At 39.9% G+C, this 22860-nt stretch overlaps 1 protein-coding gene across 2 annotated transcripts in view; it reads left to right on the top strand.

The window, feature by feature from the left end:
- Positions 1 to 22860, top strand: part of MCCC2 (methylcrotonoyl-CoA carboxylase 2) — a 64049-nt gene that overhangs the window by 4281 nt on the left and 36908 nt on the right. For both annotated transcript variants that reach the window (XR_004349318.1, XM_032627934.1), the window contains exons 3-6: positions 6846 to 6930; positions 8943 to 9044; positions 11230 to 11357; positions 14310 to 14422. Coding sequence is in view for 1 of the 2 variants with exons in the window: in XM_032627934.1 (XP_032483825.1) it covers positions 6846 to 6930; positions 8943 to 9044; positions 11230 to 11357; positions 14310 to 14422 (428 nt within the window). In the remaining variant the exon portion in view is untranslated. The remainder of the gene's footprint in view (positions 1 to 6845; positions 6931 to 8942; positions 9045 to 11229; positions 11358 to 14309; positions 14423 to 22860) is intronic.

Genomic DNA, 22860 nt, shown 5'->3' with positions numbered 1-22860 from the left:
TACCAAAGGGGAAAGGGAAGGGGGGAGAGATAAATTACGAGTATGGGATTAACAGATACAAATTACTATACGTAAAATAGATAAGCAACAAGAATTTACTGCATAACACAGGGAACAATATTCACTATCTTGTGATAACTGATAATGGAAAATAATCTGAAAAAAAAAAAAAACTGAATCACTTTGCTGTACACCTGAAACTAACACAATAATATAAATCAACTATACTTTAATTAAAAAAACGTATTTGTTGGCATGCAGACATCTTATTTTTTCCTATTACTTGGCCAGATTTTCTGCTCTTATAGCACTGCCATTATTTGGGAGAAAGTAGATTTCCCCCAAATCTACTGGATTAAACAAGTTTGGGATTGAACCTGGGCCACGGCAGTAAAAGCACCAAATCCTAACCACTAGACCACCAGAGAACTCCCTCATCAATTTTTAAAACTATTTCTTCTTAAGGTTTTTATTTCAGCCACAGCATCACACTGAAATTTTTGTTTCACTTGGAGCAGCTAAACCATTTTCTGTCCATTAGTCATATTCATACTACATACTACATTTTGCGTAATTGTGCATTTTCTGCTATGTCATGTAATTTGGAAATAATTTCTATCTGGGTTTATTGCTAATTAAATAAATGAGATATCCTAAAAACTTTGTAAATTGTCATTTTTTATTTTTAAATTGTGGACATAATAGACATTTTTTTGCTTGGAAGAAATTGCATCATAGGGAGGAATATAAAATATTAATGTATAAACAAGTACCACATCACATTCTATTGTGCCCTTATTGGTATATATGACGATTTAGAAGGCTATGTGACTTGAAACTATTGGCCATGTCCAAAGTAAGAGTCTTAATATATTACAAGTACCTAACTGAGAAGGAACTATATGAATTTTATAGCCTTCATTGAAAAAGAATTCTCCCCAATGTCCTCATAAAGAATCTATTTTATCTGTAAACCTGTGGTTTAAGGGTATTGTTTCATTCCTGGGTATAATCTTATCACACTCAGAGGACAGACTTTCAGTAGAAGTCATTAGTGAAATAATTTAGCAAAACCTTGATAGATTTCTCTTTAGTTTAAATAAAAATGTTGTTTATATTTTTCTCCTCTGAGGATTTTAAGGATGGAGGCAAGGTGATTAATTAATGGCAGATGAACAGAAAGACCATCCAAAGTTGTATATTCACTTGTGTAGGTGTTAGGGAAGAAATAAGCTCAGTATTTTGGTCCTTTGTAGAATTTTGAGGGTGGAAGTCTGGACTGGTTACTCTAATAATTAAGCAACTTTGGTCCAGTTATTTAATCCCTCTAGTAAATTTTCAGTACCTCATTCATAACTTGAGAGTTAGGAGTGGGTCTGTGAATTATAGGCATTATTCATTCCAAGCACACATTGCTGTCTTCTTTTGACTTAATAGATTAATCAAAATTAATTGAAAAGACCAGAAATTAAATCCATTTGGAATATCTTGGTCTCTGTCTTTTGTACTATAGTAGTTTAGGGTCAAAATCAATTAAATCCTGTAAAAGTTACCATGACATGAACAAATAGATATGCAACTCAGTGTGGGACCTGTTGAAGCAAAGACCTCATTCAGGTGGCAGTAATTGCTCCCATTCTATCTATGACAGTGCAGGGGAGAATTAAAAAAAAAAAAAAAAAAGTGAAGAGCATAAACTTCATATAGCTCCTTCTAAGTTAGGTATTTGTAATATATGAAGAATATTGTTTTGATGATGGCTGTATTCAGTTCCTTTGGATTTAAGTCACAAAAATCCAAATCAAACTTGTTTAATCCAGAAACCAACAACCAAACCGTGGAAAGGAAGTGCTGAATGAACCGGGGGGCTCCAGCTCCAACAGGACTCACTGTCTCTGCCCATCTTCTCTCATTTCAGGATGTGTATATATGTGTGGACTGCATTCTCTCTGGCTTCTCTGTGAGGTGGGGAATTATGTTGCTGGCAGGTCAGGGATTACATTCTTACAGTTTACAATCTGAAGGAAAGATCTAGTTATGCTTTCACCCCCGATTTGGAAAACTTTGATGGGTTCACTTGGGTCCCATGTTCATTCTTTGGCCCAGCCACTGTATCCAGGGGGATATAGTACTTAATGGTGCCAGCCTGGACCCATGTCCACCAGGGCTCAAGTGTACTGTGGCTGGCAGCTCCTGGAACTTCATGGTGGTGGCAGTACTGTTTTCAGGAAAAGGGGAAAGGAAAGCACGCAGTCAAAAAAAGACGTCAATTACACTGTCCCCAGACCACCCTAATTTCTCTCTAGGGAGAGAGGGGTGTAAGTAGGAGGGTGACTTGTGAAAACAGGGGTAGTGGATATTTGCCATCCTTTTTGACCAGGTAGCTCTCGAACCCCTGTTCTAAGTGTGAGGAAATGGTGTTAAAAAATGACATGAGTTTTTGTCTACTGGGTATGATTCGAGAGGCAAAATATCCTGCTGGTAGGCTTTTCAGAATGATGACTAGAATGAGGACTAGAAGCCATCGTGGAATAAGGTCTTGTCTCCTGAAAAAGAACCAAAACCCTTGTTGAAATGAAAGTGTGTTTTGTTAGGGAGCAGAATTGATGAACTGATCATTCCCTTTGGATATGAAGACTAGAGGGTTTGAATAAGAGGTGGTAGAGTCCTCCAGCACTGAGCATCTGCTGGGGTTGGCAGGTTCTGATCATCTGACGCTCTGGTCTCTAAAGGGGAAGAGGACTGAGCAGGGCTCCTTGGGAGGGAAGCCAGGAAAGGACAAAGCCTTCTTCACAGTGTTGCCTGGGACTAGTACTGTTATACCAGGAAGATGGATATTACACAGATATGTATAATTTAAAAGTAATATATGCTTATGTTATATAATATATATATTATACTTATAGAAATTTTGGAAAATAGAGAAAAGTATAAAGAAGAAAAGAAAAAAATATCACCTATCAGTAATACCTCTAAACACATTTAAAAAAATTATATTATTCAAGTATTGTTGATTTACAATGTTGTGTTAATTTCTGCTGTATAGCAGTGATTCAGTTATGCATATATATGTATATATATACACACATTCTTTTTCATATTTTCCATTATGGTTTATCACAGGATATTAAATATAGTTCCCTGTGCTATACAATAGGACCTTATTGTTTATCCATCCTATATGTAATAGTTTGTATCTGCTAATCCCAAACTCCCAACCCATTCCTCTCCAACCCCCTCCTCCCTCGGCAACCACAAGTCTATTCTCCGTGTCTGTGAATCTGTTTCTGTTCGTAGATAAGTTCGTTTTTATCATATTTTAGATTAATATGTGGTATTTGTCTTTCTGATTTATTTCACTTAGTGTCATAATCTCTAGGTCATCCATGTTGCTGCAAATGGCATTATTTCATTCTTTTTTATGGCTGAGTAGTATTCCATTGTGTGTGTGTATATATATATTTTGTCCAGATGTATGCCCAGGAGTGGGATTGCTGGATCATATGGCAACTCTATTTTTAGTTTTTTGAGGAACCTCCATACTGTTTTCCATAGTGGCTGCACCAGTTTACATTCCCACCAACAGTGTAGGAGGGTTCCCTTTTCTCCACACCCTCTCCAGCATTTGTTATTTGTAGACTTTGTAATGATGGCCATTCTGACTGACGTGAGGTGGCACTTCATTGTAGTTTTGATTTGCATTTCTCTAATATATAATTAACGATGTTGAACGTCTTTTCATGTGCCTGTTGGCCACCTGTATAGACATCCTGACTTTTATTTATTTATTTATTTTAAAACTAAATTTATTTATTTTATTTATTTATTTTTGTTTGCATTGGATCTTCTTTGCTGCGTGTGGGCTTTCTCTAGTTGTGGCGAGCAGGGGCTACTCTTTGTTGCGGTGCGTGGGCTTCTCATTGTGGTGGCTTCTCTTGTTGCGGAGCACGGGCTCTAGGCACATGGGCTTAGTAGTTGTGGCGCATGGGCTTAGTTGCTCCGCGGCATGTGGGATCTTCCCGGACCAGGGCTCGAACCCACGTCTCCTGCACTGGCAGGCAGATTCTTAACCACTGTGCCACCAGGGAAGCCCCATCCTGACTTTAAAATTCATAAGATTTCCTAAGTAATTTTCAGATAAGAAGGAGTGACAGTGTTTCAGTTTGCTTTGAAAGTTAATCCTTGAAGTTTTCATTTGATAGAACTTGTGATAAATTAAAAGGTTGACAATAATGAGTGGACTCTTGTCCTCCTTTTTGTCTTCCTTTCTTTCTGCCTCACTGCTACCTTTGTTTCAGATTTCTTCTCAGGGCACCGTCTTTACTATCCCTTTTGGTTCTTGTTGGAGCATGTAGGATTGCTAGGAGTGGCTTAGTCATTTCTGTAGGTGGAACAAGGATTAACCCAGCTGTGTTATTCGTGGTAGCCAGAACTAAGTACTTTGATTAACACAAGTTAATTGAAGGGCTCTAAGTGTTTTGATAGATTCAGAAGTGCTTAGTTTTTCTAAAACTGGGTAATAAACTTTATTGATATAGAAAAACACAAGTAGTTTTTGGTGGTTGAAAAGGGATCTTTTAATGACCTTAAGATAAGGCTTGTGTAGTTTTTTAAAAAATTTATTTTACTGAAGTATAGTTGATTTACATGTCATGTTAATTTCTGCTGTATAGCAAAGTGATTCAGTTATACATATATATACATTTTTCATATTCTCTTCAATTACAATTTATTACAAGATATTAAATATAGTTCCCTGTGCTATACAGTAGGACCTTGTTGTTTAAGGCTTGTGTAGCTTTTGAAAACATTTGAAAATTCAAGTTAGACTGCATGCAGGTAGTTCCAGCAATGCATATAGCACCGTTGAAGTGACTACAGTTAGACATTTGAGCTGTGCACCCAGAGGCAGACAGCTATGTCGCGACTGCCCCCTGGTGACAGAGATGAAAAGATGCTATAAACTGTAAAATGCTTCCTGATTTTAGGGGTGTTAAAATGTGAACAAAATGTGTGTTTTAGAATCAGTGCAATGTGGTAAATGAGATAGAAGGAAAACATCAGGCTTTTCTGGCTCTGAGTCTGTGAGAGTGGAGATAGTTAAAGCAAAATCTTTTAAGAGTACTCCTTGGAAAACTAAGGTGCTGTGACATTCTGTCTTTTTGTGGTGGTCCACATATCCTAGGCCAGTTTAAATGCCAGAGGAGCTGAATTCTGTGACCTGAGAATCTGTATCAAGGATAGCACTCTTTCTGGTTTTTCCTAATAAAAACAGAATTCACTAGGTGCTCGGAATAGCAAAGTGAAACTCTAGGCAGAATTAAGAATAGTGTTGCTCTAAGTACTAAAAAAACAAAACAAAACACAGATATGTTTTCTTATCTCTTTTTCATCCCACCCTCCCCTGCCATGCTTTTTCCTGCTATCCCCTTAGTGGACGCTTATGTTGCCAAACTCTCCAAAGACCCTCACCCAAGCCTGGTCTTCTTTGCAGTGTCTTAGGTTTATTTTTCTTTAATACTTACTTTTAAACAGCTTTATTAAGGTATAATTAATATACAATAAGCCACATTATTTAAAGCTTACAGTTTGATGAGTTTTGACATACGTATACACCCGTGAAACCGTCACCACAATCAAGATGATGAATGTGTCACTCTCAGAAGTTTCCTCTGCCCTTTGTCACTCTCTCGTCCTCCTTGTCTCTTGTAACTAACTATACACACCTCAGTAGGACACTCTGGAGAAAAGAGGAAAGCTGTTTGATTTAATTCATACTATCTTGTAAGGCTTTCCCTCCCAGAATAATTTTCATTTTAAAAGATTAGATGCATGTTATGATCTTCTTGGTTACCTTAAGGCAGATTTAGTCTTAAAAATATACCCTCTACCTTTTCAGGAAAAAAAAAAAAATCCCCTTAGACATAGGAAAGTCCTGATTTGAAAATAAGGTTGCGCTACTTGGAGGCTTGTTTGAAATCTGTATGAACTTATTTTCTCACCTAAAAACCAATAGCTTTCTTCAACAGCTGAACATTTCAGTAGACAAGGAGTATATTAAGATGGAATTCTTGGGCAACAGTGAAGGTAAACATATTAAGGTACAATTTGATCGTCTGTTCTGATTATTTACCTTGGTTTGCTGAGAGTGGGTTGTGGATATTCCCCAGGTACCGAACCCAGCCGTTCTCAGGCTGGGTGAGGTTTGGTGTACCCCTCACCTCAAGCAGCCTCACTGGGTTGGTTACCCCAGCGGACTCTTCAATTATTGTAATTTCCTTTAGTCTGGAGCAATGTCAGGAAACACGGAAGATCATCTCTGATTCAGGATACTAACAAAAGGGGACTTTTAAATTGCTATATAAGGTGTTCAACTCTCTCCTATTTGTGGGCCTAAAAATAGCACCTTTAGCTAAGGTTTTTTGTGCTTATTATGGAAATCATTTCTAAAATAATGCTTTTTACCTGATACAAATGAAGTTAGGAACTTTTCAAATTTCACATAGCATATAGGACAGTGCTAGTATTTATAGTAGGTGTATTAAGTGTGGTGGAGGTGAGACAGTATTTGCAATGTATGAGATGCAGAGAAAAGTACTGCATTATTTCCTTAAGTAATTACTACTGAATTTAGAAAATGTATAATATACTGTGGGCTCAGGGATAGATTGATTTTTAAAAATGCCAGTTTCAATGATCTGAAAAATTAGCTGTTTTTCACAGGGTATGTTAAATTTTTTAAAAAGTACCATATTTTGGATTAAGTGTTATATGTTTTTCTGATATTAAGTTAAACGGAGACCTTATAATGATTTCATCTAATCTAATCATATTTTTTATCGCAGGAGGTGGTGAGAAAGCCCGAGCACGTCACATATCAAGAGGAAAACTGTTACCAAGAGAAAGAGTTGACAATCTTATAGACCCAGGGTTGGTACATACCCAAGTGCTGGCTCAGGGTGTTCTCTATTCCATGGTGCTTTCTTAGACAGTTTTTTTTGTTTTTGTTTTGTTTTGTTTTTTGGCCGTGCCACGTGGCTCGTGGGATCTTAGTTCCCCGACCAGGGATTGAACCCAGGCCCTCGGCAGTTACAGTGCAGAGTCCTAACCACTGGACCGCCAGGGAATTCCCATCTTAGATAGTTTTATAAATAAATGATTTTAAATTCTGGTTCTTATCGTAAGATTCAACAACAGATGTTTATTGCGAGGCTACTATGTGTCAGGTGCTGTTCTAGGTGCTAGTGATACATCACTGAACAAAATAGACAAAGTTCCTTGCCCTACTCGAATTTACATTGTAGCAGGAGGAGATAGAAAATAAACGATAAGTGTCATAAATTATATAGTATGTTAGAAGGTGATAAATTTCATGGGAAAAAGAAAAGATAGACCAGAGTACGGGAGAGAAAGATGAAGGTCAAGTTGTAGTTTCAAATGAGTTGGTTAGAATAGGCCTCATTGAGGTGGTGACATTTGAGCAAAGATTGGAAGGAGTGAAGAGAGATGGGCTCTAAATATCTGGGGAGAGAGCGTTGCAGGCGGAGGGGAGTGGCCAATATGAAGGTTCTGCGGTGGGGGCAGGTCACAGATGCTGATATGGAAGGGACTGGAAGGTGGTGGGGTGGGAGGAATGAACAAGGGAGTAGCAGGAGATGGGTGATTTCGGTAAGGGTTTCGTAGGTCAGTGTAAGAGTTTGGGCTTCTGCTCTGACAGAAATGGGGAGATTTTGTAGGGCTTATCTGACTTAGGTTTTAAAAAGTTATTCTGGCTGTTGTCTTGTGAGTAGACTGTGGGCCTTGAGGGTGGAAGCACCAAGACCAGTTAGAGAGAGGGACTTCCCTGGTGGTGCAGTGGCTAAGACTCTGGGCTGCCAATGCAGGGGCCCGGTCAGGGAACTTAGATCCCACATGCCGCAACTAAGACCCAGCGCAGCCAAATAAATAAATAAATGGAATCATACTAAATGTGGAATCATACTAAATGTGGTGTTTTATAACTCCCCGCCCGCCCCTGTCCCCTGTCCCCCCAGTGTATCCTGAACATTTAAGTGAGAATAATACAGTGGTTAAGAGCCTGGTCCTTTATTACGGAGCTTATTAAAACCCAGCTCTGCCACTTACAAGTAGTTGTGTGACCTTAGACAACTGACCTAATCTCTGTGTTTCAGTTTCCTCATCAGTCAGTGGGGATCATAATAGGATCCATATCAGGAGGTAGTTCTGAGGAATGAATGAGTTAGTGTTTCTGAAGCTCCTAGGAGAGAGGCTGGCATGTGGTAGGTGCTACGTAAGTGTTAGGTGCTATTCTCTTTCTATATTAATAAACACATCTGTACAACATCTTTAAAAATAAGAACCTAGTGTTCCTTTGTATGGCTATACTGTATAAATCCCCAGGATGGTCACACTAGATTATTTTTTTCTTTTAAATTTATTTTATTTCTTAATTTTGGCTGCATTGGGTCTTCATTGCTGCACGTGGGCTTTCTCTAGTTGCGGCGAGCGGGGGCTACTCTTCGTTGCGGTGCGCAGGCTTCTCATTGTGCTGGCTTCTCTTGTTGCGGAGCACGGGCTCTAGGCACGCGGGCTTCAGTAGTTGTGGCGCACCGGCTTCAGTAGTTGTGGCTTGTGGGCTCTAGAGCGCAGGCTTAGTAGTTGTGGCACACAGGCTTAGTGGCTCCGTGGCATGTGGGATCTTCCTGGACCAGGGCTTGAACCCATGTCCCCTGCATTGGCAGGCGGATTCTTAGCCACTGCGCCACCAGGGAAGTCCCCTAGATTTTGTTTTTGACTTTCTTTTTGTAGATTTTATGTCCAACACGCATATTTGAAACATTGCCCCATTAAAGAAGAAAATTTCCTTTTCCACGTGTTAACTGTTTAAATATGATTTTTTGAAAAACGACATTAATTCAAGCAACATCTTTTCTTCCATTCAGGTCTCCATTCCTGGAATTATCCCAGTTTGCCGGTTACCAGTTGTATGGTGATGAGGAGGTCCCCGCCGGTGGCATTATTACAGGCATTGGGAGAGTGTCAGGGTGAGTATTCTGCCCACGCTCAGCCATGTGGTTCAGGAAGCAGGCCGAAGAGGCAGGGTGTCCAGCACTCACTGCTCTGCATGTGAGCATGTGAGTTTTATGCTCGTGATATTATTTAGGACTGAGGCTTCCTACCCAGACATGTGTTAGGTTCATCTGTGGAGGGTGTGCATTTTAGCTCCTGAGATTCCATGGAGGCAAGGGCCAGGGCAAGACTGATTTTATCTTTCCACTAGAGCTGCTCTAGTGTTGGATAGTATGACTGAAAAAGAATTCACTCGTTTAAAAGGTCTAAAGTAGTACTTCATATTAATTGAAATTGACCTTTCTTACATAATCATATGGTTGAATATGGTCAGCACTCTTTCTCTGGCAGATGCTGGATGTGCAAACTAGTTAAAACCAAAAAAGAATTTATTGACTCTCTTAACTGATGAGTCTGGGCCTATCTGGGTCGAGGAGCACAAACGGTGTTACCAGGTCACAGGCTGGGTTTTGGTTTTGTTCCTAGGCAGGCCGAGCTGGCCACAGGCATCCCCGGCTTCTGTGCTCTAAGCTTAGCAGCTGCAGTGGACTGAGAGCTCCTGAGGGTGAAGGCCTGGGACTAGAGCCCATTGTTGAGCCCACGGCGTGGACGCTGAGTAGAAAGGCCTGGTCCTTGTGCTCACGTCTGAAGATGGGCTTTGGGGTCAGTCCCGCTAGAACCTCAGGGATCAAAAATAGAGAAAGGGCAGTTTCTGAAAGAAAGTTTAGTTTTGTTGCCAAAATAATAGATGCTGGGTAGGCAAAACCAATAGATGTCTAATACAGTATTTTTGTGGACTAATTTTATTTCTCATTCTGTAACATGTCTGTGACCTTTTAAAAAGACGAGTAAAAGTGGTTATGTCTCTTGTCCAAGGTGGTATATATAGCAAGTGGCAGAGTCAGAATTTCAGCCTAGCTTTGTCTGACTTCATAGCCTGGGCTCTTTCCTGTACCAGAGCTTCTTAAGCTTTTCTAGTGCAGCATCCCCAGGACGGAGGAGTGACCATACCCTGGAGGTGTGGGGGGTATGGCCCAGCACCCGCCAAAGCCTAAATTCCTTTTGAAGTCTAGTTTGTTCAATGTTAAAGTCATTAGAAATGTACATCCCACTCTATAAAATGTTAATTATAATGTGGAAAAAGGCTTTATCTGTAACCTAGTGAATAAAATTGATGCTCAAAGGAGAGGAGCCACATACCCTAATAAAAGAAGTACAACACTACCTGAGGCTGTGCGCTCAGTTGCTGTTCTCTACTTCATTTTCAGCAAGGATTCAATGAGTTTCTTTTTCGAATTCTAGAGAATATAAAGTGAGGTAGCAAAAACATCATAAATATAAAGGTTAAATTTTGTAAAGACCACACTGTTCTCTCCAGTTTCAAGTGAGCCTCTGATCTTCGGGTTTCCTGGCAATACTAAGAAGGCTCCCTTACTGGCCCTCTTCATTCACTTCCCTGCTTCTTGCGTGTTACTTGTGGGCCATGGTACCTGACAGGCTGGTTTTGGTGAGAAAGGGCACCACTAATGACTCATTATAGTATATGCTTTCAGACTACTATTTTAGAGTTTGTACCTATTGTTACTTTAAGCAAGATAAGTGTTGTACTTTAAACTTCTTTTAGTTTTATAGCAAAGCATATGGCAGTGACATGAAGAAAATATGAAAAATAAATACTTTTTTATTTTTATTTTTTCTTAATAAATACTTTTGATGGATCAGTTTTCCTTTTTGAAAATTACCTTCCTAAAAGGAAATTTTAAAGGTTTACCATGTGGGATTTTCTCACCCTGAGACTTGGATTCCTTGTTGTTGTTGTTGTATTATCTTGTATTATCTAGTTAGGACCCCTTCCTTCACAGAACCATTACAAAATGTGGCTTAGGTTGTTCGTTTTCCTCTACTAATATGGGGTGATGATTCTTTAAAAATCAAGTTAGAGTTTGTAAACTTATTAAAAGTGATTCATTTTATATAAATAAATATGTGAACAGTGCTTAAAACTTTTATATCATAAGATTGTCTACTAATGGCTGTCCCTGGCGATATGTACTAGAAATTGCCAGGCTGTATTGGGAGTGTCTTGTAATGAGATGCAATTGGTCTTTACTTTGAAGAACTCTCTCATGTTCTCTTTCCAATGAAATTTCTGCCTTTCAGAGTAGAATGCATTATTGTTGCCAATGATGCCACTGTCAAAGGAGGTACCTACTACCCGGTGACTGTGAAGAAACACTTACGGGCACAAGAAATTGCGATGCAAAACAGGCTCCCCTGCATTTACTTGGGCAAGTCACGAGAATTGTAAAATAAACTGTTATTAGCTAGAAAAATAATAAGATTGTTTAGAAGGCTATGTATATATGACGTTATCAATGGATATTTTAAAAAAACTGTTGGCTTCTCTTATAATTACAAAAGAGATGCACATTCTTTGCTAAAAACTCTGGGAGAAAAAGTAAACAAGCACTACCCATAATAACATCACTGAGGCAGAATCCCTGACAGTATTTTGGGGTTTGCCATTTTTTTCTCTACAAGAGTGGTGTTTTTTTCTTCTATATATTGGGTGGGCCAAAAAGTTCCTTTGGTTTTTGAGTAAAAATAAAAGACATTTTTCATTTTCACCAAGAACTTTATTGAACAATGTATTCACCATTTTGTTCCACTACCTTCTGCCATTTTTCAGGCAACTTCATAATTCCATCTTCCCAAAACTTTTTTTTTTTTTAAGCAAAAAACTGTTCCAGGTGCTTTTTACAGTCTTCCAGGGAATTGAAATTTTTTCCATTAAGAGAATTTTATAAAAACCGAAATAAATGGAAATCTGAAGGTGTAGTGTCTGGTGAATATGGTGGATGAATCAGAACTTCCCAGCCAAGCTGTAACAGTTTTTGCCTGGTCATCAAAGAAGCATGGGGTCCTGCGTTATCCGGGTGGAAGATTATACCTTTTCTGTTAACTAATTCGGGATGCTTTTCCTTGAGTGCTGCTTTCAGTTGGTCTAATTGGGAGCAGTACTTGTTGGAATTAATCGTTTGGTTTTCCAGAAGGAGCTCATAATAGAGGACTCCCTTCCAATCCCACCATATACACAAAATCACCTTCTTTGGATGAAGACCAGCCTTTGGTGTGGTTGGTGGTGGTTCATGTCACTTGCCCCATGATCTCTTCTGTTCCACATTATTGTGCGGTATCCACTTTTCATCTCCCATCACAATTTGTTTTAAAAATGACATGTTTTCATTACGTTTATGTAGAGAATCGCATGTAGAAATGCAGTCAAGAAGGTTTTTTTCACTTAACTTACGTGGAACCCAAACGTCAAAGTGATTCACATAACCAAGCTGGTGCAAATGATTTTCAACACTTGATTTGGATATTTTGAGTATGTCAGCTATCTCCCGTGTGATATAACACTGATTGTTCTCAATTAATGTCTCGATTTGATTGCTATCCACTTCAACTGGTCGACCTGACCATGGACCGTCGTCCAGCAAGAAATCTCCAGCACGAAACTTCGCAAAGCACTTTTGACACATTTGATCTGTTGCAGTGCCCTCTCCATACACTGCACAAATCTTCTTTTGCATTTCAGTTGCGTTTTTACCTTTCTTGAAATAATAAAGCATAATATGCTGAAAATGTTGCCTTTTTTCTTCCATCTTCAGTATTAAAATGGCTACACAAAAATTCACCAATTTTGATAAGTTTTTTTTTTAAATGCACTGCTGATATGACAGCTGTCACAATACAATCTAACAAAATTGTTTCAAATGAAGTTAAAGTCAACTAAGCACTAGTTAGAACCATGTTGTGGAAAAACACGAACGAACTTTTTGACCAACCCAATATTTTGTTTTTCTGTTCACCATAATGGGTTCAAACCATGAAAAAATAATAGCTAATATATATGGGTCTCTTGAGTGCTAGGTACTAGGTTAAATGCTTGATTATGTACATAGTTTGAGCAGACGTAATTTAAAGAAATTTAATATTCAGTGAAAGTAATTTATATTTGGAATGAAAGTACATTTAAATCTAAGGATATTTTTAAAAAGACATAAAACCAAGGCAGTTTAAAATTGGTACTTCCTGGATATTGGCTTAAATTGGTTTGTAAAAACGCCAGTATATACTGTTCATTTTTATGGATATTTGAACAGGTACTGATGAGACTTTTTTCTCCTATGAAAGTGAATTTACCTCGTTGATTCAGAGTGTGAACTGCATTGCAGGTATAGAAAACAGCCAATGAGGCCCCACTGCTTGCAGGTGCTGTGCCCAACACTGTAGGGGATGCAGTGAAGAGTATTGTGTTGTCCCTGTCTTTAATGTATTAAATATCAATAGAAGACTTAGTGGTTGCAGGCAAGAGTGATAGGTATAAGACTAGCTAACTTTTTGTGGCGTTCACTCCGTGCGCTCACAGTATGTGCTGAGCTGAGTGCTTCACATACACTATTTCATGTCATCCCAATTGCAACCCTATGGGATAGCCACTGTTGCCTTCATTTCACTGGTGGGGAGACCGAGGCAGTAGACTGGTTCGGAAACACACCTGTGATCACACAGCTGTGAAGTAAGGAAGCTCTGTTTTGAACTCAGCTGACATTCTTATCCACCACGGTAATCTGCAGTAAAGAGAGTACCAGAGGCGACGTGCAATACAATTATCACATGAATTCTGTAGATGATTTTCAGATTGTTTTAAAAGAGAGAAAGATCCAATTTTCGCTGAACTGGTTAAGGAGTTCTGGTGTTTCTGGGGCTAATCCTCAAGGGAGAGAATGTCCTAAACATTTCAAGTGGAATTCTGCACAGGGGTAGGAGAGCCTAATGTGTTTGAAGAAAACAGTACATTTTGGGGGGCTGTGTTGAAGGATTGGAGAAAGAGGCTGTAGAAGAGTTTAGAAAAATAGGGCAAGTTTTTTGCGAATGTAATTAAGAACTGATGTTTGGGCTTCCCTGCTGGTGCAGTGGTTGAGAGTCCGCCTGCCGATGCAGGGGACACAGGTTCATGCCCCGGTCCGGGAGGATCCCATATGCCGCAGAGCGGCTGGGCCCGTGAGCCATGGCCACTGGGCCTGCACGTCCGGAGCCTGTGCTCCGCAATGGGAGAGGCCACAGTAGTGAGAGGCCCGCGTACTGCAAAAAAAAAAGAACTGATGTTATCATTGAGATAAGTCTTCCTGTGTGTAGCATGTTTTGTTCATTGAGATGTACTTATTTCTCTTTAGTTGATTCGGGAGGAGCAAACTTACCTCGACAAGCAGAAGTATTTCCAGATCGAGATCACTTTGGCCGCATATTCTATAATCAGGCAGTTATGTCTTCTAAAAGTATTATACAGGTAATTTCTCATTAATGAGACGTATTGCTTCTTGCATCAAATGTCTTTGCTAACCAGGTATTCTGAGATGACTTAAAACAGAATTTGTTTTTTTTTTTTTTTTGGCTGTGCCATGCAGCTTGCAGGATCTTAGTTCCCTGACCAGGGATTGAACCCAGGCCCTTGGCAGTGAAAACATGGAGTCCAAAGCACTGGACCGCCAGGGAATTTCCAGAACAGAATTTAATACAGAATTTAGTCTTTTTCCACAGAAAGCATTATCAGGATATCTCCAGTCAGATTCATCTGCTAAATATGGGAATACTGTTATGCTATAATAAAGGTTATTTACCAAAGGAAAAGAGTTTTTAAAAAGAAAGAACACTGAGTAAAATTGCTTTTTTAGGACTATACTCTGGAGGAATTCTAGTATATGTATGAGGAGACATGTACAAGAAAGTTCCTTGTAGCATTGTTTGTTATAGCAAAAGTTAAAGAACAAAGTAAATGCCCATTCATAGGAGAGTTATAATAGTTACTAGCTGTTAAAATGAATGAACTAGAATTGTGTGCGTCATCAGAAGTAAGTCTCAAAAAATATGTTGGGTAAAAAAAAAAAGCATAGAATAAATGTATAGCAAATTGCTATGTATACAAGTGTTAAATATGTCAAATCTATTATGTATAAACAGGTACATGGGAATGATAGACTCAACTTTAGAACAGTGGTTACCTTTGAGGTGGGACGGAGGAGGAGAATAAAGGCCAAGTAGGAGGTCTATAGAGGCTTCAACTGTATGTGAAATATTTTATTCCTTTAAAAAAATTCAGAAGTAAGTTTGACCAAATGTTAAGATTTATTAAGACTGGGTAGTAGGTAAAGAATATTTATTTTACTATTCTAATCTTTTTTGTATGTTTGAAATACTTCATAATACTGCTGCAACTCCTTTGTTTTTGTTTTGTTATTGAATTTCTTAAGTTTGTAGTATTTTTATTAGTATTCTAATTAATTAGTCATCAGTTGCAATTATTACCTCTCTTCTTTATAATCTACCAATACAATGTGTTGTTATTATTTATTATATATTTCACTGTTATGTGGTGACCTTGCGTATATCTATGCTTTGTTTATCTAAATAGAAACTTCAGCTTTGCTCACTTTTGCACAGATGGCCCTTGCATCCATTATCTGTTATGAAATTCTTATTGTGATCTTTTGTCTTATAGGGGAAATTAGCCCATTTAACCTGGTATTATAGTTTATATAGCTATACGAAACTTGTATTAGTTTCCTAGGGCTGCCGTAACAAATGACCACAAACAGGGTGGCTTAAAATAACATAAATTTATTCTCTCAAGTTTCTGGAGGCTAGACGTCTGAAATCAAGGTGGCGGCCGAGCCGTGCTCCCTCAGAAGGCTCTAAGGAAGATTCCGTTCCTTGCCTCTTTGAGCTTCTGATGGCTCCAGGCGTTCCCTTGGCTTGTGGCTATGTGACTCCAGTCTCTGCCTTGGTCTTCCCATGGTCTTCTCCTCTGCGCCCTCTCTCCCTTACAAGGATACTTGTCACTCGATTTAGGGCACCCCTGGGTACTCTAGAGTGATCTTATCTGAAGATCCTTAACTTAATTACATCTGCAAAGACCCATTTTTTTTTTTTTTTTTTTTTTTTTTTTATGCGTTACGCGGGCCTCTCACTGTTGTGGCCTCTCCCGTTGCGGAGGACAGGCTCCGGACGCGCAGGCTCAGCGGCCATGGCTCACGGGCCCAGCCGCTCCGCGGCATGTGGGATCTTCCCAGACCGGGGCACGAACCCGTGTCCCCTGCATCGGCAGGCGGACTCTCAACCACTGCGCCACCAGGGAAGCCCCAAAGACCCATTTTTTTTCGAATAAGGTCACATTCACAGGTTCCGGAGATTTAGGAGTGGACAAATTTGGGGCGCAGAGGGGCACCATTCAACTCACTGTAGACCTCTGCCACCTTGCATGCTCATTCTGTGCTCTGTCTTTCTCTTCATGTAGATTTTGTGGAACTATATAAAACGTCAGCCAACATCTAACAGATATTTATGGAGAAGCTACTCTAAGCCAGGCCCTGTACTAGATGAATAAAACCAGGTAGGGTCCCTGCTCCTGTGGAACCTGAAGCTTGAAGTGCTTTAAGAACTAGGTCTTTTTAAAATTAAAAGTGTCCTTATAATTTTGAATAAGCAATATCTGCTTATGATAAAAAAATCTAAAGTATCTAAGGGGCATTTGACTGAATGCCTTCAGTTTGCCTATTTAATTTTTGTTTCCTAAAAATTTTAACATCAGTATTTCTTTAACTGAGCCACTTCTCAGCATTTATTTTTTCTATTTCACCCCAATAGGAAGTTTGTGGTTGGGGTTTGCCTTCTTATATTCTCATGAACCTTGTGGAATTAAAAAAAAATCTAATTGTTATTGTATCCTAGTGTCCATGGTGCCTCTTCTCATCTTTTCCCCAATATATGAACTATAAACCTGATATCGCCACTGAAGCTATTGCTTCGTACTTTACTGAGAAAGTCATATGTGAGCACTGTTCTATTAAAAACAATACTGCTTACTCTGTCTTTTTTTTTAATCCCAGGAAGAATTGTCTCTCTTCTCCAAGGCTAGACTTGTCATTTATAATCTTAATAGTAATCCCTTATTTGTGCTTCATCATTAATCCTTTCTCTCTTTTGCTTTAATATTTCACATCCACTTAATTTTTTTTCTCACAGCCAATAATCATGTTGACTTCCTCTTTTTTTTTTTTTAAAGGAAAAAGTAGCAAAAAATGATGCACAAAGAAAGGACCTTTTCTAGCTTCTGCTGTTTTTGAAGCTTCTCTCCCTCCCTGGATTACCAGACTTCTTAAGGATTGGCCCAGCATCTTCGTTCCTGACCACTCACTTTCCTAAAAACCTCGCTGCCCTCGGAGGGTCCCGCTAACCTTAACCTCCTAGAGATTCTCACGCTGTACAACCTGTTGGTTTTGTTATTGTTCCCTTTCTTGAAACTCTCCTTAGGCTTCGTGCCACTGGTTTCCTTCTTCTCCCACTCTCTTCATTTAATCCTCCCAACCCCATTCAAGAACTTGTCCTTAGTAGTTTAATAAGATCTAATGACATACCTGTCACTTCCATGATCATTCTCTGGTCCTGGCCTCCCTCCACCTCCACCTACCCTTGGGGTTCTGTTGTTTGGTTAGATTTCCTGCTGGTGCCAGAGGCTCAGAGTAGACATTCTGTATTTAGCTGCCCCTGCTGATTTGTTCCTTCACCCATGTTTCTGTGTGCTGTTGATGGTACTTCCTTCTTGCTCTTTTCTCTAGGATTGAAACTTTGATGTCATCATTGTCTCTTCTCTGATTTTTCCCCTACTTAATCCTTTTAGGTCAGAAATATATATCTTCCTTATTTTTGTACCCCTGGGAGCTCCTTTGATGCTGGGCAGGTAATCAATACATAGTAAACCTTTGATGAATCAAGTCATGTTGGTTTTTACCTTTGGATTGGTCCACTCCACTCCATTCCTACTGCCGTCACCATAGTTAGTTCAGGCATTTTCTGTCTATTGTACACATTACTATAAGGTTATTCTTTATCTAGTTCCCTTGTTCCAGACCAGACTTTACAGCCTGATACTTAAGACCTCGTGTGATCTGGTTCCAACCTAACTTTCTAGCCTTACTGATCATGCATTGTAAACTGCCGTCAGTCTGAAGCGCTTGCTATTTTTCATGTGCATCGTGACCTTTATGAGTTTCTGCTCAGGTCCATGCCAGACTCTCTTTCCCCAGTCCTTCCATATGGGTTGATCTGAGTCTCCAACCCATTTTCCAAGGTGCATCTCTGATGCCACCTTTTCTAGGAAAGCTTCCCAGAATCCCTTACCGGAAGTGATCTTCCCCCCACCCCAACTCCCATAATTCTTGAGCTATACCTTACTAATGGCATTTATCCCTTTTATCTAGACATATCCTGACTAACTTCCTTTACTAGACTCTATGCCACTTGAGATTAGAGACAATATTGGATTGTTTATATCCCAACGCATTTACTTACCGACTTAATAATTTATTATTTGAGTGAAACTCCTTAATAACCATTAAAGTGATACTTAACATACTGAGTAGTTCTATTTCGTATATTTTAATGTATGTTTATTATTATTATTATTACCATCATCATCATTATTTTTGGCTGCGCCGCATGGCTTGCAGGATCTTAGTTCCCTGAGCAGAGATTCAACCCAGGCCATGGCAGTAAAAGTGCCAAGTCCTAACCACTGGATGGCCAGGGAATTTCCAATATATTTTATTATTTATTTAAGACTTTGGTTTAGGTGGACTGTCAACAATTTTTTGTATTTCCTACATAAAGCAATAACTGTTGTAACTGCAGTTATGTTACGTGTGCATTTTGATAGTGAGCACTAGCTTCCCTTACTTGTTCAATCACTGTTCCTCCCCAAGGTTGGTTTTTATTTAATGTTATTAACCTTGCCCTTTGTAAGTCCATTTATCCACTGATTTCTAAGAAGTATGTCTCTTGACAACCATATCTCTGTTTTTTCCTATATTTTTGCAGCTGTAAAGATGTGGCCAGATTCCTACAGACCTCCCAGTTTCAACAATTTTGTTTTCGCACTTGAGAATAAACAGTTAACTAGGTAGTTACCTTTGTATTCTCTTCTGTGTCATTTTTCCTTACTTTCTGGTAGGTTTTAGGACCCTGGTTTGTTTTGAAGTTTAAAGACTTGGCGTATTGGTGTCCAGTGGTCTTTCTCTGAGCCTCGTGTCCTGAGGATACCTTCTCTGGTCCTACTCCAAATCCATGCCTGATGCCGTGATGATCTTGGGGCTGTGCTTCTTTTGTTTTCCTGATGTGGTTCCCATGTTGCTGGCTTTTTAAATGTGAGACTTATAGTTCTCTTCAGAAGTGAGATCTTGGTGTTTGTTTTCTTCAAGTCTTATGTTACCATTAATTTTTATAGTCTAGTGAGAGTCTAGTCTAGACTGGTTTTGCTCTGATGCATTAATTCTCTTCCTCATTTTACAGTGATCCTACCACCCCAGCAGCAAATGTTTCTATTTTTTATTAACGGTTTATGTCTTCTGAAATAGCTGTTATTCGCCTAGTTATACTTAGTTGCAGCTCCTCAGGCCTTTCCCCCTTTTTTCTTCTTTGCACTTCTGCCTGTTTGTTCTTCTTTTTGGAGATGTGCCTAAAATTATTCTCAAGTATCCCTCCCTTCCTCTTTTCTTAACTTTTCCCTCTTCCCTCCTTGGCTTAGCTCATTATTTTTGAAATTTATTTTCTTTGCCTCAGACCTTGGTAATTGTTTTGAGGGTCCTAGTTAGGATAAACACTGTATATTATTATTTTTAAAATGCATTTCAACCTTCTCATGAAGCCAGATAGGGTCAGGGGTAGAAGAAACCACTCTGTTTTTTTTTTGTTTTGAGGCTCTCTGATAAAAGGATTGAGGAAGAAACAGAATGTTCTGAGTGAGATGGACTTTTTGTTCTCTGTGTACACTTCATCCTATCCAGTGAGCACGGATAAGCATGCACGTTCTGGGATCAGCATTGTGATCGTTGGTATAGTTGATAATGTTCTTAAATTCTGGACAGCCATTGAATAGATATGTGTGTGTTATGGCTTTTATTTTTTAATGGTGACTCTTTAGGTAGAGGAAGAAAAAAGTGATACAGGCAGTATTTGCTTTCTACAGTACTTTGAATGGAAAAAGAAGAAAGATGAGAGATTTAAAAAACATATTATAATTTTAATGGCTTTTCCACCAAGCAACTGGAAATCTCCCTCCCCAAGTTCTATTACATTTATCACAGAGAGCCTTTGAACTAGATAGTCTTCGGCAATTTTTCAGTGGAAAGATGGAGGTCTAAAGTTCACACAGCTTCTCAGAATTGGGTATAAAACCTCTTGACTCCCTCTCAGACACCCCTTCCATAGGGCAGGCTGCTGACCTACAATATGTAATTTGTTTTTCGTGTGACGAGAACCAGTCTCTACTTGTGCAGGCAAGACCTGGAGGGTAATGAAATTTTGTCCAAAGTTTTTCCAGACTATTACCTCTGTTTTGTAGCCTCTCGTTTCCTTTCACTTCCAGCTTTTGCTGTGCCGTCTGTGCCAGTGATGACAAAGATTGTTACTGTCAGTTACACATCATTCTTAACCTACTTGCTGTTTTCTTGCTCTGAATTCAGGTTTTTGAGTTGCCATGGGCCTCCTGACCCTGCAAGAGGGATCTCTTGGCTTGTCCTTGTCACAGAGCAGGCCCACTTCTCTGGTGACAGGGTGGATGGTGGCCTCTCAGTGGAACTCGTGGGAGCTGTCTTTTGTTCTGATGCAGATGAGGGGCGCAGTCATGTCTCTCCTGACATAGTGCCTGGGATTTGCCCACACAGCCAAACCTGTACTCTGAGCATGGTCAGAACAGCTTGTGGTCACGCAGCTTCCTTATGTCCCTTAATGTCCCTTTAGTAGAAGAAAGCAGCAGAATTATCTTTCTGGGGTTCTGAATCATTTGTCCAGTGTGGCCCAGTGTAAGGTCTTCATTGTACTACAGACAAATGCTTTGGGATGTGGAAAGTCATTGGTGCTGTTTGGGCCCTGGGGTCCCCATGCTCTGTGAGAAGCAGCAGTAGACACAGTGGCGGAGATCTTGGTGCCCGTTCACTCTATTTTGTGAGTGAAGAGCTCAGAATTAAATGCAGAAGAGGAGATTGTGTGACAGTGGTGACTTAACTGTGTTCTTTTATTTCTATTGAGCAAGATATATATTTTATAAATTTACTTATTTTTGGCTGCATTGGGTCTTTGTTGCTGTGCACAGGCTTTCTCTAGTTGCAGTGAGCGGGGGCTACTCTTCGTTGTGGTGCGCGGGCTTCTCATTGAGGTGGCTTCTCCTGTTGCGGAGCACGGGCTCTAGGTGCACGGGCTTCAGTAGTTGTGGCACTCAGGCTCAGTAGTTGTGGCTCACGGGCTCTAGAGCACAGGCTCAGTAGTTGTGGCGCACGGGCTTAGTTACTCCGCGGCATGTGAGAGCTTCCTGGACCAGGGCTCAAACCCGTGTCCCCTGCATTGGCAGGCAGATTCTTAACCATTGCGCCACCAGGGAAATCCTTGCTTTAGCAGTAGTAAGTTTTGTGTCTGTTAGATACTTGGAACTAGAATAGCCTCTCTTTCTCATTGATGATAAATTTGAGAATTTTGATTCCTGTATACTTAGTAACTCTAGCTCTTGTATTTTTTTTTAAATTTTGTAAGTTTTATTGAGGTGTAATTTATTGAGCTATAATTCACATACCATAAAATTTACTCATTTAATAGGTATAATTCAATGGTTTTTAGGGTATTTACAGGGATGAATCAATTTTAGAACACTTTTATCACCCCAGAAGGAAATGCCATACCCACTGGCAGTTAATCTCATTTTTACCCAGTCCCTGCAGCCCCTGCTAACCTATGGATTTGCCTATTCTGGACATTTCATATAAATGGAATTGTACTAAGTAGGCTTTTGGGCCTGATTTCTTTCACTTAGCATAATGGCTTCAAGGTTTAGCCACGTCTTTCTGTTGGTTTTTCATCATTCTCTGGGATGGTACAGAATGCTAATGCTGGTCTGTCTCCCATCTCTGGACTAGAGGAATAGTTCACAGATACATTAAAGAGCAACAACAAAGCACTTCAGAGACTATCCTAGGTCTTCAGATGGGCCTAAATTGCAGTCACTTAAGGGAGATGGTTTTTGATCTCTGTATTAGTTCTCTATTACTGCAGAACAAATTACCCCCAGACATAACAGTTTAAAACAACAACATTTATTATCTCACAGTTTCTGTGGGTTAGGGGTCTGAGCACAGCTTAGCCGGATCCTCGAGCTCTGCACTTAGCTGGATCATGTGACTGACTGCCGTCCTCTCAAGGCTCCGCCCCCTACCTCATTCATGTGGCTGTTGGTAGGATTCAGTTCTTTGCAGTAACCCCTCAGTTCCTTATGAGCTGTTGTGGGTTCTTTCCTTTGTGGGCCTCTCCATACAGCATGTCACAGCATGTCAGCTAGCTGCATCAGAGTGAGCAAGCAGGTGGGCGAGAAAGAGGGCCAGCAAGACAGAAGGCACGGTCCCTCACACCCCGAGCACAGCAGTGATGTCCCATCACTTGCCACATTCCATTCATAAGCAGCATGTCACCAGATCCACCGCACGCTCAAGGGGTCGTGATCCTACAGGAAGTGAATACCAAGAGTCTAGTATGACAGGGGGCGGGGGGGGGGGCGGTGGCGTTTTAGAAGCTGCCTACCACAGTCTCCTACTCTGTTACTGAGCAGAAGTCTTCTGTATATGTTTGTGATGCCTCACCTGGTGTCTGAGAAGTGGATTGTTGATTTCCTTGATTGCGGAGATTCTGTGG

The sequence above is a fragment of the Phocoena sinus genome, chromosome 3 (genome assembly GCF_008692025.1).
Source record: "Phocoena sinus isolate mPhoSin1 chromosome 3, mPhoSin1.pri, whole genome shotgun sequence".
NCBI classification, from domain to species: Eukaryota; Metazoa; Chordata; class Mammalia; order Artiodactyla; family Phocoenidae; genus Phocoena; species Phocoena sinus.
Note: the sequence above shows the minus strand (reverse complement) of the source record. Positions and strands in the feature narration are given on the sequence as shown.